This window comes from Pavona decussata, unplaced genomic scaffold (assembly GCF_977016875.1).
Source record: "Pavona decussata unplaced genomic scaffold, jaPavDecu1.1 SCAFFOLD_46, whole genome shotgun sequence".
In the NCBI taxonomy this organism is placed as follows: domain Eukaryota; kingdom Metazoa; phylum Cnidaria; class Anthozoa; order Scleractinia; family Agariciidae; genus Pavona; species Pavona decussata.
Window position 1 is genome coordinate 1644125 of NW_028145468.1, and position 18927 is coordinate 1663051.

Here is an 18927-nt window from a genome sequence, read left to right on the forward strand (position 1 = left end):
TCGCTTCAATTAATTGCTCATTAGGTACTTTTGTTTTGTACAATGAGAAATGCTCGTGCACATTTGCTTTTCTGTGACAATTGCGTAATACAATTGTGTCCTTTTCTTTGGAATAAGGATTCCCTTTGGAGCCTTACGTTCCCTTGACAACTACAAAAACTTACAAGGCGGAACTTTTTACTACGCAATTTTTTGTTGTTGTTTGAATGGAAGAAAAGAATATTTTTGATTTTGATAGCAAGACCAGAAAAATAGATGCTTGTATCTTGTCAGTGTCACACTTTCAAGTTTTTCCATTTCTTATCGTTTTTGTAGTTTTTAATCCTCTTTGATGAATCTTAAGTCGCATTCTTTATTTTGAACAACAAACAACCCTCCAGATTTTAACCCCGCTGATTTAAGGAGAGGGGTGCCGCCCTCCTGCTACCCAACCCTCACCCCATGATAAATCTTTTTGATCATTAACAGTCAGCGTTGTTTTTTTACGACATTTAGTATATCTGTGCTTATTTCAATTTATTTCAAGTTTTATATGACAGCAACATTTTCGTTTTCGTAACCATGGTATCTCGCAGTTTAACCTTGTAAATATAACTATATATTTGATAAACAACCCAACATTGAGCGATCGTTGTCTTACTTATTAAACTTTCGTTGTCACTGTAAAATCAGCCAAGATAAATAAGATGAAAAGATTTATCGAAGTTTCAAGTTCTACCAAATGCAGAAATTTACTACGACGAATTGTAAATTCAACTGATCAAAGGAAAACATTTTGTGAATGTAGAAGATCGCTCAAAGTTGACGTTTTGTGTCCTCAATAATGAAATATCTCTTAATGGACGATTACTGTTATTTTTGGACAAAATTAGAAACGCAACCCGCACTTTCAATGGTTTGACAACAACAAGAAAGAATCGGTTTTTTGCGAGCTGAAGAATTTTGGCTCAACTACACGAATATATATCGTTAATTTGCTCCAGGGGCCTAGAACCTCCCCGTTCGTGGTCAATATAAAAACAAAATTATAAGTGTCATTTCTCAAAAACTTCCTTTAGCTTTGTCGCATATGATCATCGCCCATCAGAGGTATTTTTTAGCAAAATAAATAATAATAAAAAAAATTCTTAGCCTATCTTTAAATCCACTTCCTGCAGGCCATTCCTTGCTCTGTGATTCATTTCGTCTTCTTGTGCATTGTTCCTTGCTCTGATGACTTCACCTTCAAGAAATACATAATGATAAAAAAGTCGTGAGCTATTTTTTCAGAAATTACAAAGTGCGCCCATTTATGCTCAGGTATAAAGGAATCCTTTCCTTCTAGCTGTCGAGATTACTTAGTTTGTTTCTAGAGGTAAATTGAATTTCAGAACCAAATTTTCATTGAAGCTTTTAAATTAGCTCAAAGAAGTATTTCAGCAGTGTCTTTTCAAGCTTTTAGAGCGTCAGAGAAACTAAAGTACGAAATACTTTCATCTCAACAAAGCGCCGTGAAAGGACCAAAGATGCCACGTCAAAGCACGTGCTCAGTGTTTCGAACAAGTTGATCCAAAATCGCTTGAACATTGAACCGCGAACAAAACCATCTTCCTCGCAGCCTTTTCCTTTCTTTCCTTCTCTTTCTCAGGATAGAATTTTGTGTGACAGCAACTGAAATTGAACGTTCGCGAATTCTGATATTATTGTACTTCGGAAAATACGTTGAACTGAATCTGTTCAAGCAAGCATACCAAAATAATTCCAGGTCCTAGCCTGCTTGTTTACAAGAGTTCGAAAGTTTGTGGGCTGAAGTCCTATGGAAATATATACTCACCATATGTATTTGTTTGTTTGAGCCAAGTCTTCTTACTTCCATTTCAGCACATTTTAAAGAGCAAAGTTCGTCCTCACACATCTTCACTTGTCGACAAGTTCGTTTCTTTGACACGAAATGTAGATGTGATGAATATGCATTAGGTGCCCGAACCAATCAACAACTGCTAAAAACGGCACCAGCGCGAATTATAACAAGAATGCATGCTTTAAATAATATGCTTATGCATGAATTAATATGCTATCGCTTTAGTCGTGCTAAACGCCGGCTCCTCAAACCAGGATATATTCATTGCGGAAACTGATTGATTCCCAGCTCACGGGCACAGTTTAATTTCGTTGTATGGATCTTGATTAACCTTAAGTAGCGAATGTTGGTGTAAGATCGAAATTCTTGACAAGGACGAAGGAATTCGATGAATCCCTGATCATAGTCTATCTGTCTCTTTAATTAATACTACACTGTTCGAGTCTTCTGAGAAAGTGGAGTTGATTATCGTGTTTCAAAATCCTAGAGGTTTCGTAATACACAACACAAGCAAGTGAAAATTAACGATAAAAACGAATGACGTTTAGGAGTCGCCATGACACCATTTACAAGTCCAAAAATATTAAAATAAACTACTAGGTGTCAGCTGAAATAATTGCCTTATGCATTTATGACAACTCTGGAGTTTAAACAACATTGCTTTTTATAGAAAGGAAGTTTTACCTTCACTGGGGTCTCACCCAAGAATGAGCTATGTCTTAAAACATACTTGAGTTATTGAAGAGCGAGATCTATATGTGCCATTCAAAACTTTTAAATGTAGAAAATACCCAGCCGTCTCTAAAACTTTATGGCATCTCAGCCTTGATCATTTTCCTAATTTTAATTAAAATATGGTCTTTCCAACTCTACGAGAAATTTGGTCAAGTAACCCTTGACCCTTCATGGTACACACGCCAAATTGAAGGGTTCAATGCTGCCAAAAGATTGAAATTTCTTCAAGTTAGTGTATCTTAAACGACAAACAAAATGATTACGTGTTTACAGTAGTTTTTTTTAAACATATTGGCCTGGAATCAATAAGGTTATTTACTTTTTCATAAACAACTCACGTGAATCATGTCGGATGGTCTCTTTTATTCTCTTTGAAGAAAAGTTTTTGGATATTTACAAAAACTAGTTAAAATACATAACTAATTTTCCTGCATGATAACCAGTTTTGATGCCAAATTGAGGCAAAGCGTTACTTATTCATTGATACCCTTACACAACACCTTCCAATTGTTAAATTCTATCTAATGGAGCAGAATGATAGGATATTAATACCCTGACACAGGTTGCCTCCTCATCCCGCACCTCTACCCCATTGAAAATATGCCCCGCCCTCCCTCTCTACCCTGAAAAACAATCATGAATTGGAGTGCTGGGGGCATAACTGTCTTATGTTGAATTTCGCTGACTCAATGTTTTGGCCTTGTAAGCGTAAACAAGTGAAAAAACATAGAACAATGTTTTCTGACCAATCAGTCTAAAATTCAACATAAGAAAGTTTTAACCGTTTTTAGCCCTTCAGTCGTGGCGCACGCACATTAACAAATTAAAGGCATATCCTAAAAATCTTAACCTTTACCTCCTTTCAAGATTTTTTTGTGTGCAGTTATAACTCCAAAAACTGACATTTGGCTGGAAGGATAAAAGTACTATTTTGGAGCCAGGAGCCAGATTCACGAGGCCTTCTTATCTTAACCCTATCTGAACTGAGCTTTTATCTGTCTTTTGGGCCTCCATAACTTCGTAAGTATAAACGTTATGACAACTATTTCAAGCTCTATAGACTTAACAGAATTCGGTATTTTCGAGGATAAAGAGCCAAACTCCAGAATCCATAGTTCTTTATAACCAAATACTACAAATATCAGTTTTAAAACGACCTTCGCCCTCAGTGCAAGACAACTACTAGAAAGCAAAACTGGACAAAGTGGAATGACAGAGCAAAAGATCGGTGCAATCACAGTTACACATCTTCTGCATTTTTTTTCTTTTCATAATTCAGCCTATCACTTGACGAGTGTGACAATGTTATTTTGTATGTGGAAATTATTCATTTGTGCACTAATTATAGAAGAAAAGCTAAAAGTTAAACTTAACACATTGAAAATGTTTATAAAACAGTTTATTCAGTTGTTTCTTCTTATGAGACTTCCTTGCATTAATTAGATTGATAGTTAATATTGGCTGACATTGCTCCGAGTCTTTGCTGATGACAGTACTGTCAATAACGCGGTCTCAAATTCCCTGGAAGCAACCCAGGGATTCTCTAATTTCTGTGAGGGCATCAATGGGGGTATAACTCTAGTCTGTAAACAGTTTAAAAAATGTCATTTAGTCAGTAAACTGTTAGAGGGAACCTCTGCCTCGAAAACAAGTGGACGGTAAATTGTTGGAAATATTGTCTAAATTCTAAATTTTAGCTTAAGAAGTAGAAATAACATTCAAGTGTGCTTAAAATTTGATATGATTTGAGCTTTTAAATTTCCCAGGTGTGGCCATCTTGGATTTCATGACGTAATTGCATTGCTCTACCGTTTCACACAAAAGAACTTCTGCCTACTAACAATAGCGGCAAGGCAATGACGTCATACAATTCAAAATGGGGCACCTGGGAAATTTAAAAGCGAAAACAGGCAACAATCATATCTAATTTTAAGCACACTTGAATGTTACTTCTACTTCATAAAGTAAAATTTAGACACTATTTCCAACATTTTACCATCCATTTGTTTTCGGAGCAGACGTTCTCTTTAAAAAATATGATTTAGTCAGTCACGACAAACATCAGTTACACTATCAGCCGCGCATACTATGGTAACCTTTGGCTTCACTATAGTAAACTAAAAAAGCTCTAGTGTGACCTCAACTAGTGTCTAACAGTGGCTAGATCGTCTAATTTCTATTTCACAGGTCAATTAAAAAAACTCTATTACAGCATGCACTAAATGACATTCAGACAGTTAGTGCATTAAGGATGCACAACACGATACAAATGAATCACATTGACTCTACAAGAAGCAAAAATAATAAATATATATAACACATGATACAATAAGTAACCTTGTAAAATTCCTTGACTTGTTGTTGAGGCAACACAATTTACATAATCATTATTTTACATGTAGTTCAATTTTCAGTCAAAGCCACAGTCAAAACTACCCCCTGAGGACCAAGAATGATCCGAACCCCACCCCCCAAACCCATGATGTCCAAATCCCCCTACAGTGTGGCCCAACATGTAACCCATTGCTGCTCCACCAACGACTCCTGCCGCAGCTCCCATCATCATTTTGTTGCGACCACTATGCTGCTGTTGAGGCTGCTGAACATACATAGTCTGTGGCTTGCCGCCCTGAACATATGTTGTATGTTGAGCCGGGTAGTACTGTTGTTGGGGATATTGACCAGGGGGAGGAGTTGGATAGTACTGTCCTGGTGGCTGTTGGGGGTAATGAGGGGGTGGGTAGTTTGGCTGTTGCACTGGAGGAGCCTGAGGATAAGGCGCATATCCTGGTGGTGGAGGCGCTGCTGTGGTGTAAGGTGATGGCTGCCCATACGGTGGTTGAGGCTGTGGAGGTACTTGAGAGTAAGGTGGGGGAGGCCCAGCTATTGAAACACAAACACAGTGATTAGAAGGGCTATGGCCATTGTTGTACTTGTGATGCAAAGTTAGGACAAAATTTGGCAACTACATATACTTGATGCATCTGATTATTATACACTTAAAAAACAAAAAGCCAGAGGTAGGATTCTGAGCAAAATTATGTGACGCACAAAACTTTGTCCACTGAAGAAATTTTTATTGTAATCATTTCCTTTAATTAAAAAGGATTTGCTGATGCAGAGACAGGCAAAAATTACAGAGAGATTTAAGGCTCCACGTTTTGGAGGCATCTTGACTCCATTATCAAGAGAAAAAATCAGTTTGTACATGTAAACGCGGATATTTAAATAGGCTAAATACAGTATGTTAATTTTCAGCTCTAGCCTATTTAAATATCCGCGTTCACAAACTGATTTTTTCTCTTGATAATGGAGTCAAGATGACTCCAAAACGTTGAGCCTAAAATCTCTCTGTAATTTTTGCCAATCATTTCCTTGGGGCAAAAATGGGTATAAATCAGGTCAATTCCCTTCATTTTTGGTGATTTATTCTCCTTTCAAGTGCAAACTGGATCAACAATGGTCATATATACAACAGTCAAACATCCCGGCGTGGGAATTTTAAACATTTTAATCACAACTGCCCATGCCAATCTCATGGATTATTAAAGACATTCTATCATTGACAATCATGACCTGTTTGACCAAGTAGTGAAATAATTGTATTTTCTTTATTTAAACAATATTTTGTTTTGGCATTTACTCTAAGAGCAAAAAAAGTGCTCACCGCGAGAGCTAATGCCGTTTACACCAATTTAAAAAACATCATGGTCAACAAGAAGCAAGACATAACAAGATAACATAACAAGAAATAGCTAAACACAGCTAAACAGCTAAACAATCACCAACAAAAATAAATAAATAAATAATAATAATGATAATAATAACGATAAACAATAGTAGTAGTGTAATAGTAATAGTAGTGAATACTCTAAAGTTTTGACCACTCTCCCATCCCCTTTTCCATGTTAGAGTTCCCAAGGGTAATCTAACATGAGCAAAGCCACTTAAAAACTCCAGTAAAATCTTGTTTGGAGGTTACTCACGAAGTTCCAAATAAGTACCATTATTTTGTTTTAAGCATCCTGTGTTTATCATTGATATCTATTATTTGTCTCTGAAGATGTTCGGAACAAAACAGATGCATAAATTTACTTTCCATCCATATTTACCTTTATGCATAATCAGGGTTCTTGTTAACATTTGTATAATCAACTAACAAATTTGCAATAGCAGGTGGATGCCATCTTGTTAATGTCTTCCAGGAATTGACTGAATGAGATGGCTGTGGGACGAATGGAAACCAGTCATGGTGGAGCTTGAAATCAGCATTGGTTTTGATGAAAGAAAATGCTCAAACTAAGAGTGATTTCTTTATAGTCAATGGATTTTCAAATTATGTGATATTATCTGCCAGATGTTTTTATAATTTATTTTTTATGGAAAAGAAATTTCCAAAACAAGGACAACTTTTTTCAAAATACGATACATTTTGAAAACGGTTTCAATAATTTCGGAAACATTTTTTTGTCACAATAACCGGTAACATTCATGTGAATAGACGGTAAAAATAACCGGTTACCAGCTCCTAACAAGAACCCTGATAATGCAGCTGAGCTAATTAGTTACACATCTTCCAACACAAATAAATTGGGCAGTTCCAGAAAATAGATCATAATTCCCCCACGGAAGGTTTTGATTTTTAAGACCCCCCCTCCCCCAGCGACCTTCCATGGGGTGGATATGGATTATTTTCTGGAACTGCACATTATGAGAAAAAAATCAATAGGGACTTTAAGAAACCACGATGGCAACGGCAACAAAAAATATGCTTGAAAATATTAGTTTGCGTTACTTTTACTACTTTGCGATTATTCCAATTCGTTCAACATGTACAATGTGGCTGAACTATCCAGTAACAGAACAGGTGGAAACGGCTTTCAAGTTGAGACAGAGAATGCTAAAATTATTGCTCACGTTCTCCAGAAAGCCTCGAATTTGGTCATTTCACATTGTTGTTTAGCCGAGCTAAGCGAAGAAATGTACCAAAATTTAAAACACACGTGCAGCGACCTTGTTTTTCTCATTAAACCCTATTGTTTTGTCACATTGTTGTTGCCGTCGCCGTAGTAGCTTCTTAAACTCCCTAATATCTTACCCGCTGCTGCTCCTTGAACAACTGATGGATTGAAGCCAATGGGGGGAGGATATGCACCTGCTGTGGGGCCACTTGGTGGGGGACCATAAGGAGCAGCACTTGGCGCATATCCAGCTGGTGCACCATAGGGTGGGTAGGCAGATCCTCCTGGAGGATGGTGTGGGCCACCATAAGTAAGCTGAAAGTACAGAAAATTAGCTTTATGAAATGTTTCCAGTCAACCAAAATCGTACTTGACGCATGAATGTTCATTCGTTGGAACAAACGAGGGCATCAACATAACAGTCACAGAGCATTGCCAGGAATTGTTAAAAAGTGGATATCCTACTAGGTGCAGTCTGTGTGCTTTTAGTGAAAATATTTGATGCATAACAAACTCAATAACCTTTGTATGAATTTACAGTCAGTCTACGTCACACGTAACCAGTATTTCCGAGAATGAAATGAACATTCGAATTCCTTTTTGTAATGTCCGGCATTTGAATGGAATCTTGAACATTATTTTCTCTGGAAATCTTGAAAAAAAAAAAGACGCATTAACTGAAAAAAGAAAAAGAAGTAATAATAATAATTCAAAAATTATATTCAGGAAACAAATTTTGTACTTAATGCTGTAATGAAAAGAAAAATTCATAGCTTTATATCGTCAAAAAACTAGGGTAATTTCTATGGGAACTCTGAAATCTCGCTGGCGATATTCAAAACCGACATGTAAATTTCAAAACTCTGTTTAAATTTCAAACATACTGAATGCATGACGTAGGTTGACTGTAACTTACAAGTTGAATCCAAGCAAGTTCAATGACTTTGCAAGTACATAATAATATTATTATTATTATCATTAGTTTCCAAACAATAGACTCTCACTATTCTAAAAACTAGTCATAATCAAAGATTAGGGAGTATGTTCGATGATCTCGATACTAGGCTCTTTGCCATGTTGGTGATGATGTCGTCCATCCCTGTAAAATCTGCGGGGATGCCAGGTACATGTATGTGTCCCAAGATCCATTCGTTGATCGATTGACTTCAGTAGGAACTTATGCCATGGATAAAACTCAAACAACAAAAAAAAGTTTCGTATTAATTAACAGATGAGTACAACATTTGCTAGTACTTACTGGAACCCTAGCTTGTTCCAAAACTGAAATCCACTCCCTGTGGAAGAATAAAAAGTCACCAAAAGCTTAAATTATTAAGGATGGTACCTACAGGGTGTACATCACGCAATTACAGTGGAAAATAAGAAATTTGGCTTGTGTAATGGTTTGGTCAAGCTCAAACTAGATGCCCAGGGCATTTAGTAACGGACACAAAAAAGAAAAATAGGGATTAGGGAACTGGTCATGATTATTTTGTTTGAAGAGGACCCACCTTTTCTTGGACATGGGGATTATTGAAGATGTGACCGACATGTATCTCATGAACATTTCCGACAAATTTTAAATATTCACTTTAAAATTTGAGTCAGACACCAAAATATTCAGCTAGCAGGTCATCATTGCTAGATTAACAAGAAAAGTGAGGTTTGAATCTCATTGTTAGTTTTTACTGCTGGATAGAGGGGTGGCTATGTAATAAAGACACCATCTTTTGAGGTTGAGAAAGGAGGAGGGGGGGGGGGGGGGGGGGGGGGGAGAGATGCAGGCAGAGACCACTATCTATTTTGTGGTTTAGTGGCATGGGTCTTGTTCAAGTATTATAGTTTAAGCATTTCCCTTACTTGAACCAACATGTCGCCACAGTGACAATCAGAATTTTGCAAGACGATGCATGTTTACAATAAAGAAATCACGCTAATTCCAACAAGCTACTATAAATCTCTTAGACAATAAATATACTTCTGCTTGTCAGCCTTCCTTTGTTTTTCAAGTCATGCAAAGACAAATCAGAAATAAAATTTTATGGCTTGGATTGTGGAAATACAATTTACATGATTTAGAAGACATTTTTAAACAGATTTAATCAAATCCGCTTAATGTAAGCAGAGGTAAACTACTTATAAATTACTGCCACATTGAAAACGAAAAGTTTTGTCTGCTGGGCATTGTTAATAGCTGTAATAAAATTTAAAGGCTTTAAAGTGAACTAACTTTTTGCAAATTTAGCTTCAACTTCGCCATTGGTAATTTAATTTTACGATTCAAAGTAGTTCGATCTCTTTTCACACAGGCCGGGTACATCCGGTAATGGCTGCTGTTGAAATTCTTACTATTTTGCGGTGCCATCTTTATAACCTGTACAAGTTGGCTCTTAAACTCTTGTACCTGTTAATGAAATCCTAAAACGCAGGCATTTTGGGGTGACAGGATGTAAATAGTCTATAGAGCATGCTATCTCACCTGGCTTCGCTTTCCGATTCTGCGTAAAGATACCAAGTCCGCTCGGGTGAAGAAACACAAAACATAGCAGTCACATCGCTGTCCTTAGGAGGTTTAACTCCTTCACCAACAGCATTACCGACTTTAATTTGTCGACATTCCGTTTTCATGTGGATTTTACCATCGGATTCCTTGTCCTTCGCATCTTGGTAATAACAGAAGACGCCATCTTGATACAACACGAAGTACCGTTTCTTCCAAGAATTCTTGAAAAATCCGCCTATTTAAAGGAGATTTCAGTTAGAGTAGCTCCCTTTTTGTTAGTTCAAAAGTCGTTAGTGTAAAAAACTTACTTAGTTTGTTGAGATAACCTGCTTTGACAGTTCCCATCTTTCACAACAACTGAATCTTTTCGTCTTGCAGGTCTGGAAAGATCCGTGACGTAAGGAGGACTACAAATAGAACTTATATGTTTGCGTGATTTTTTTCTATGTCAGTGGTTGATGTAAAATTTCTAGTTTTTCCTGTTTTAATAGCTTACTACAGTTTTCTGGAGTGAATAAAGGCCTTAAATCAAACTTAAGAAAAACGCCAACAGGACTTTTCTTGGAGATTTTTTCTAGTACAATAAATACAATAGAGATAATTTGAGTCAAAAGAAACGAGTCTTAGTGGGGGCCTGGAAACTACACCTTTTGGAGTTGTCTGCCTCTAAATCTAGCCGTACGACCCCACTTCAAAATTTCAGGATTTGGAAATTGTGTAAAAATAAGTATTTACAGGCAAGAACTGTCAGGGACAAATTTGGCAAATAAAAAAATTGGGAAATTTCGCCTTATTTGAAAATTCCTAAAAAAATTTCTGACAGGGTTTCTTTAAAAAATGTTCACGTTTCCGTTTTAGTGTTTTTCTGTCAACAGCAAAAATTTGAACATAGATTGTACGGCTAGATTTGGATAAATTAGGCGAGAAAAAAGCTATTGCAACCTCCGGTGAGAAGACCATTGGACATGCTTGTTCCAGGAAAACCTGCATGCTGCCTTTGTATTCAAACATTTGGGGCAAAATCTCAACTCTACAAAGGCTTTAAGGCTGTTAAGGAACGGCAACCATTAGACAACACGTTTTTTCAGTTATCAAGCCCAAACACGATCTAGCGACAGTAAGAACACCTTTGTAACCTACCTGAAATACCAGGAAATTTTTCCAAGAGCCGCCATTTTGTTTTTGTGCTTGCGGGATTTCCTCTGCTGGCTCGCATGATTTTGCTCACGCATGATGCTTTCGCATGCCTTGGGCAGTGCGTGCGCATATCAAAGCTTCAATCCTTAATAATACAGATGTTGTTCCTAGGCATGTCCCAAAAATATTGCTCACACTTTCAAGCCAAAGTTGCAAAAATTAGGAGCACAATAATTTTTTTTCAATGATATTTCCCTATTTTAGATCAGTCAGGAGCAAATTAGGTACTGCTCCTGGATTAAAAGAAAAAAAAAATAATAATAAAAAATAGAAATAAAAATAAAAAGTAAATTAATAAAAAAAATAATAAAAAAGATTTTCAGTACAGCAATTAAAGAAATTGATGGCATTTTTTATGGTCTGTACTCTTAAAGACCATAAAATGATGTCACAAAATGTTCAAAACTCAAGTGGAACCACAAGCCATAGGCAAGTGGCTTCACTGTTGTGAACATTTTATTACGTCATTAATTATTTTTATGGTCTATAAGAGTAAAGACCATAGAAAACTGCTGTTGTCTTGTTTTTTACAATAACATGAAAAAGTACAAGTAGAATTGGCTTTATTTTCCATTGAGACTGTGTGTGCATTACAGCTGACATGATTTTTACTGTCATTACTCTTATAGGCAATGGCTATGAGCCAATCAGTGTGCCTGAATTTTGACAGTTACTGAAAAACCTTAGATGGAGGTTACTTTATGTACACACAGTGTCTTTCAGTTGATACAAAAGAACATGGCCAAACAAAACAAAAGAACTTATTTTGAAAATACATGTCACAATACCTTTAACATGTATCACAATAATATTATTCTAAAAAAATTACTTCCTGTTAAAAATGATTGGCTGCTTAGTTTTGAAATAATGCAATCAGAACAGAAGTCTTGGGAAGATTTTCTGACAAAAGCTTTCGGCCGATGAAACCAGTTTATTGCCATCACAAAAAAGCTGAACCCTGACACCAGATTTCATACCATTACCCTGCTTTTTAAACGCTCAAAACTCTGTACAGTATTCAGATGGAAAAAGCAAAATGTAAGGACATTTCAGTTACTGTCCAAAATCACAAAAAGGTAATGGAAGGCCTGGTACCCTTAGAAAGGTGATTACTTGTCCATTGCCTGCTGCCAAATAATCGTGCCCTGCAAGCCAGAGTTGGTACAATCCACTTTGAAACAGCTGGGTCTACATTTAACTTAGTTACCCACAGAATAAATACCTAAATATATTATCACACCGTTCTAGCTAGTCAGTAATTTTACAGTCCTCAAGTTCCCTAGTTGAAGGCCAATACACTTTGAATGCAAACTCATTTCTGGCAAAAGAACTTGGGTTCGTACAAACACATTCCAAGCTTGAGCATGTGTAAGGATCATATTTGTCTGCCAATATCATGAGGTCTGGAACAGGATAAACCCTGAGGGAGTGGTCCTGAGTCCAATACATGGGCCTCACATGGGGTGGGATGGGGCAGAGATGTGCCTGTGAAAGAATGGTTTTCATTAACTGGACTGGAATGTCCTTCAAGTCTTTTGGCAGATTAATTGAATTACGGCACATCTTGTTCACCAGGTCTTCCCGAAATACAATGATCTCTTGCGTACAATACTGGATTCTACATGGGTTGGTCGCAAATATACTGAGAGGGATTTTGTCTGTAACTGCTGTGGTAAAAATTGAAGGAATTGGTGGCCTCGGAAGAATGTTCCCTGGTCCTGGATCTTGTGTGCCTGGTACAAACACAAAGCGGCTGCTCTCCATCAATGGAGGAAACTCTGCCACCAGTTTGGCAAATGCTTGGAATGACTGCCTCAGAGTATGATAGTGATTGGGCCCATGAGGCTCGGAAGTGAAGTTGCCACACAGAATGAACATAGCAGGAGGCACAGCGGAATACCCAGAAAACAATGAGCGAAGCTTCTCCAAGACTCTGGGCTGGTCCAACCAGACATCTGACAAGATCACAAACATGGCGTCATGGTTCTCTCTCTCGATGGCTTTAAGCTTGGCTGACGCCTTCAAACTAGTAGATGAGGGTCCGCCAAAAAAGTTGATGTTTCCAAAGTGATTCCTGGTCACTTGGCCAGGTTCTGCTGGCGGGAAACCCAAGGCTTTGACATGGAACACACCATCTTCATAAGTGCCTTCTGCAAGCACAAAGCAGTTTTCAGTATACAGCCCTGTATGGAAGGTAGCTTGTCTCAGGTTGAGTTCCACTACCCCTGTTGGGTCTTCAAGGTAGTATTTGCCTTCTTTGATCTGCGTCATCATGCCAAGCACTATAAGCTGCCCCAAGTTAGCTGTGCTTCCTAACAGGAACTCCACTGGCTTGAGAGAAAATTTCTCAGCCACTTGGCTCTGATTGGCTCCTTCAACTACGGGAGAAAACAGCTCGTGTCGCATAGTTCTCTGATATAGGATATTGTATCTCTCTCGGAACACCTGAAAGAATCAATTTATTAAACTTAATAAAACATACGTAGTCACCTAATCAATGGATGAGGTACTGTACATAACAAAATTTTAGTTGAAGAGTAAGTAAGTAAGTTATCTTATTTATTGATGGTAAAAATTGAATCAGGTTTACATAATTATGGAGTCAGTGTTACTAAGTTTAATTACAATGCCAAAATCTAAAATCTAAACAATAATTATTTAATTATATTTACATCAACACTACAACCTGTTTCCCATGAATGCCGTGCCTCTAATTGTTGATGTACTGATCATTTTAACTATGTCAGAAATTTGCTCAGAGATTCTGCTTGCCTTTTATTTCCAAGGTAGGTTATTCCACAGAATGGTAGCCTCCTTTGCAGACATTGCTTGTGGGGAGGGAGAATGGGACCGACACAAACAACATCTGAAAAGGAGGCTAACAGAATGGCACCAATGTAGCAGAACTACTGTAGTGTTGCAAGGGAGAGGGGGATATCCTGGTTCTAGGGATCATTGGCTATTCTTATACTATACTATACTGGGCGAACTTGGGCAAACATTTGTTATTCCCCGGATTATGCATGTCTAGAGCATAAAAGAGGGGCACAAGACACACTATGTGTCTAGATGAACTATCTTCTGTTGTGCGTCTTGAGCCACAGACAAAACTTAAGCTAGGGCAATGGCGACGGCAACGACAATGACAATGCCACAGAACAACAGGTTTAATGAGCCTAACTAAAAGCTCTGCACGTGCATTTAAATTTTGGTACATTTCTGTGACAACCTCTGCAAACAACAACCTGAAATGACCAAATTCAAGGTTTTGTGGAGAACATGAGCACACGACGGTGAATTTTTCATTTTCTTTCTTAACTTAAACACCACTCCAATCAATTTGATTCCTGGATTATTTGCCGTCTCTGTAGAAGTTGAACAAACTTGAAATAATCACAAATGAAATTAAGTTATATTTTCAGGTAACGTTTTCATTGGCAATGTTGTCGTCGCTGCTTAATGCGCCGATCAAATCGAGACTTCAACATCCCCCCCCCGGGCAAACCCCGGGCATTTGACTATTTTCTGTGCCCGGGAGTGGGGAATTTGACGGGTAAGGCCTTCCCGGGGCTGGGGAATTTGACCTTGCCTGGGTGGGGTGGGGAAAATTGAACCGGAAGTGTCAGGTTTCAAATCGCTTTTTTTTTTGGGGGGGGGGGGGGGGGGGCGCCCAAGTCGGTAACAGCTATAAACACGTGTTTGGACGAGATGGAAGAGTTTAAAGGAAGAGATACGGCATTACAAAAAAAGCTTACAAGAAAAGGTCTTCAAAAGTGAGAGTGCTTAAATATTAATTATTCTTATAGATTTTTAGATGAGTCAAGCTGCGGCTTTGTCTTGCAGTGAATAGTGAAAGAAATAAACACTGTTGAAGGAAAAACCGCTTTGGCTTAAATTGCAGAATATCCTGTCACTCAAACAACATTTTACGTAGCCGGCTAACTAATTAATATGTATTTCTAGTTCTTTAAACGATGTAGTTTTTATGCAATGAGTCAAGCTGCGCCTTTCTCCCGCATTTGTGTCTGCAGAGGTTTTTAGAATAGCCATAAAACAGCAGTGAACAGTTAAAGAAAAAAAAAACATTGTCGAATGAAAAACCGCCGCTTTGGCTTAAACTGCAGAATACCCTGCCACTCGAACAGTGTACGTAGCCGGCTAACTCATTTTAAATATGTTATTATGTATTTCCCGTTAAAAAAAACCTCTGCCGTGTTTCCGAGTTAGAACAGCTTACACTTGCTGATTGACATTGTCCGACTTAATAAATTCAATTTCCAATCATTAGTTTCAATGTTAAAGTTGTGGTTTTTGTAGTAACTCATGACAGGAGCCGACAACGATTGTTCTTTAGGAGGGGCATTTGACAGACAAATCCGACGATAAGGTGGGACATTTGAACACCATTTTGGCCCGAGGGGGCGGGAATTTGAACAATCCAATCTTCAAAAGTTCAAATGCCCGGGGTTTGCCCGGGGGGGGGATGTTGAAGTTTCGAGTTGATCGGCGCATAAGTTCCCTAATAGTGGGAGCAGGTGTATAATTATGACATCTCTCCCTGAAAGTCGTAGCTTATAAGAGGGGGGATTAATTAAGTAGGGGGGGGGGGGACTAAATAAAGGAAATGTGGTAAGTTTCAATAAGCTTTATTATATTATACTATCGATTGGGTCAAGAAATAGAACGCCAGCTAATACTCAGACAAATTTATCAAATCGAATGCCGCGCTAAATCGAACCCGAACACTTGATCGAGTTCGATTTAGCTCGGATATCGAATCAAGAAATTTGTTCGAGTGTTCACTGGCGTTCGATCACCGAACAATGTGCTTTCTACCGTCCAAATTAACATGATAAACATGTGCACCCTTACCTCCGGTTTAGCGTTCGGACTGTTAGAGTGTAATGCAACAGAACCACTGCTTGGAAGGAACTTCTTCCTGTCCACATTAAACGTAAACCTCGGTACGCTGAACGCGTCGATGATGGTGAATGCCTTGTCACCGTCATCTTCTGATGTTTGACTGCATTCTTGAACAGCCTGCTCGACGATTTCACGATCAACGAGGGACGAGCTCAAAGGCTGCTTCTGAACACCTTCAACGATTTTATCGAGCCAATCTTCCAACTCAACTTCAGTCACAGAACTCAGAACTTCTGTAAGGAACTTTGCTGCGTCTGTTTTCAGCGAAAGACCGTGTAATTTGAACATAGAAACTATCTTTCCTCGAACCATGGTCGCCATGTTGTTTTCAGTCGAAAATGGCGCGAAAATGTTCTCGTGCCGAATCTTTTGGTGCCATGCGATGACAGAGAGAGACTGGAAAAAAGAACGAAAATTCCCCGTACCCTCCCCCACTCTGGAACAAATAAGGTATCCTTTTGGGGGGACAAAAGTAGAATTTTATAGTTGCATTTTTAGCAACACCGAACATAAAAGGGTTTTGAGAGCACGAAAAATCCCAGAGAAATATGTTATTCAGGGGCCCCTGAACCTCCCTAATTGGCTTAGCTACAAAAATCCGGATTTTTTTTTTTTCAGATTTTTTTTTCTGCAACACTCCCCCGATCCGCTTCCACATAGACCTTTTTCATAAATGGCTGCCGATTTATTATTCTTTTCAATATATGTTAATTAGCCCTACTAACCTCATTTCAGAGTAGAAATTCTTTTGAATTTTGCACATACTGACGAGGCTAGTAAGGCTAATTTTCATGAAAACGAAAGAATAATTTATCGGCCGCCATTTATGAAAAAGGTCTATAGTGCTATTCAAAGAAACTGCTCTTGCAGCGTTATTGTCTCTCGGATGAAAAGGAGAACGGAGGGAATTACTTCTACGGACAAAAAAATAATTCTTTATCATTGGGAATCACGGAGGGCAGAAACGCCGCAAAAACGATCATATTCGGGAGAGGCGGGGTTTGAGGGAATTTTTAATGCGTCTTAAAGCATTGGCTGGGCTTGACAATAAAAAGTTAAAACTATTTGTATATTTTTAAAGGGGGGGGGGTGGGTGGGGGACCTCACTATCGGAAGGATTTTAGCGAGCTTATATTTGGTGGGGGTAGGGGTGGAGAAAAATCTTCTCTGAATTTCTTTTTTAACACCTAGGAAATGACTTACCCGCCTTTTTCTCGTTTACATATTTATTCTTCGTACGCTCCCACAGAGAGCCCATCTAGAACAGACTAGAGAGGACCCCATCCGCTTTAAGGTTTCCTTGCTAGCATAGTCCCCTTTTCCGTTGTATTTTAAGCATGTGCACTGAAACTTTCACGCCTTCCTAAACCAGTTTCTTTCGTCTGAGATCGAATCTCTTTACCAGACAGAGCAGGGTCTCCTTACCGGCTCTAAATACAACGGCAAAGATGACTTTGCGAGCGGGAAACGAGAAGACTAAAATCCTGGGGAACACGATAGCGTGTCGTGTTTTCTTTTATTGGTATTTGGCGTACAATCAGTTTCGTGCATTGCAAGAAACAGGCATACAGCTGATTGAGAACACAGGGTTCAAACCATTGTGCTACTTCTCAAATTGCCAATCCTGTCCCATTTCGGCCGTTGGTCCCCTTTGCTATTTACTAGGTCAATACAACTGCAAGTTCACAATGAATCATAAAAACCACCATAACTGTTTTATTTCTCCTTGGAGAAGTGCCCGCTTTAGAGGCAATGAGTCCACTTTATACTATATATCTCCAAGATAAAGGGCTGAATGTTTCTGTGACCAAATGAAGAGCTCGGTACATAACCAAACTTTAGTGCATTCACTTCAGATCGCGTTTTGATGTTTTAGCTCAGATCCACTGGAGTTTTTGCATGTGGCCGGAATTCTTTCAGGAAACGTTGCTCCAATGTTTTATACGCTGCTTTGCGCTTCGTTTTGTGATAAAAACGGAAACCTTTCCCATAATAAAATAAAGTAAAATAATCAAAGGTTTTTGTTGTACACAAAGCTCAAAACAGTAGATTGAACATTGGAGTAACGTTTTCCTGAAGGAATTCAAGGCCACATGGAAAAAAAACCCCGCTGAATCTGAGCTAAACCAGCAAAACACGATCTGAAATGCACCATATGTCGACATCCTCTCTTGAGGTCGATTATGCATCGAGCCTTTCAAATGATAACACACGTTACACGACTCCCTTCTTTGTTTGTTATCCTTCAACTTTCAACTTCAACGGTCGTTATTCATTTAAAATTGTCAGTTATCCCGTCAGTCGTTTCACTTTTCTTTTGAATGTCTCGTATGAGCGAAACAAATCCACGCTGGAAAAGTACGGAGAGTATTGCTGGAGAATAAGGCGAGGAGCTAGCTTTGAGCCTGCAATCTCAGCAACGCCGTCATTGCCAATCGAAGGTCCCCAATTTCGTGCAGCATCATGGGTAGGCTAGGAACACCGCCTACGAGAACAAGAAACACAGCAATTGTGAATAGATGCCTTTTCAATTTTATCTAACTGTCTTTGCACATTTGTCAATAGTTTACGATTAGTTCTTTTTTATAGTAGTTAGTTATATGAAATTGTAAGTCCAGACGTATGACCCTGGGCATGTTTCTTTTGGCATTTGTTAATAAAGAATTCATTAACCATTAACTAAGACCATGAATTCTTTCAGCCCCAATATCATCAACATGTATATTCTCCTCACTGTCCTCCATATATCTCTCATATTACTAGTTGGG

General features: G+C 38.4%; 3 protein-coding genes across 4 annotated transcripts in view; all 3 read right to left on the bottom strand.

Moving 5' to 3' along the window:
* Positions 1 to 3957: 3957 nt before the first annotated feature.
* Positions 3958 to 10466, bottom strand: LOC146482409 (uncharacterized). The gene is made up of 5 exons (XM_085107262.1): positions 10348 to 10466; positions 10016 to 10274; positions 8795 to 8831; positions 7674 to 7851; positions 3958 to 5458 (listed from the first exon to the last, which is right to left on the bottom strand). The coding sequence occupies exons 1-5, from the start codon at positions 10382 to 10384 to the stop codon at positions 4986 to 4988; spliced, it is 984 nt and encodes a 327-aa protein (XP_084963388.1). The 5' UTR covers positions 10385 to 10466; the 3' UTR covers positions 3958 to 4985.
* A 1318-nt stretch (positions 10467 to 11784) lies between these two features.
* LOC146482410 (DNA polymerase epsilon subunit 2-like) lies at positions 11785 to 16517 on the bottom strand. The gene is made up of 2 exons (XM_085107261.1): positions 16109 to 16517; positions 11785 to 13681 (listed from the first exon to the last, which is right to left on the bottom strand). Exons 1-2 carry the CDS (start codon positions 16478 to 16480, stop codon positions 12485 to 12487), a joined length of 1569 nt encoding a protein of 522 aa, XP_084963387.1. The 5' UTR covers positions 16481 to 16517; the 3' UTR covers positions 11785 to 12484.
* Positions 16518 to 17854: 1337 nt separating this feature from the next.
* Positions 17855 to 18927, bottom strand: part of LOC146482411 (anaphase-promoting complex subunit 1-like) — a 92270-nt gene continuing 91197 nt past the window's right edge. For both annotated transcript variants that reach the window (XM_085107276.1, XM_085107275.1), the window contains exon 60: positions 17855 to 18644. In XM_085107276.1, the coding sequence (XP_084963402.1) occupies positions 18553 to 18644 (92 nt within the window). In that variant the 3' untranslated portion in view covers positions 17855 to 18552. The remainder of the gene's footprint in view (positions 18645 to 18927) is intronic.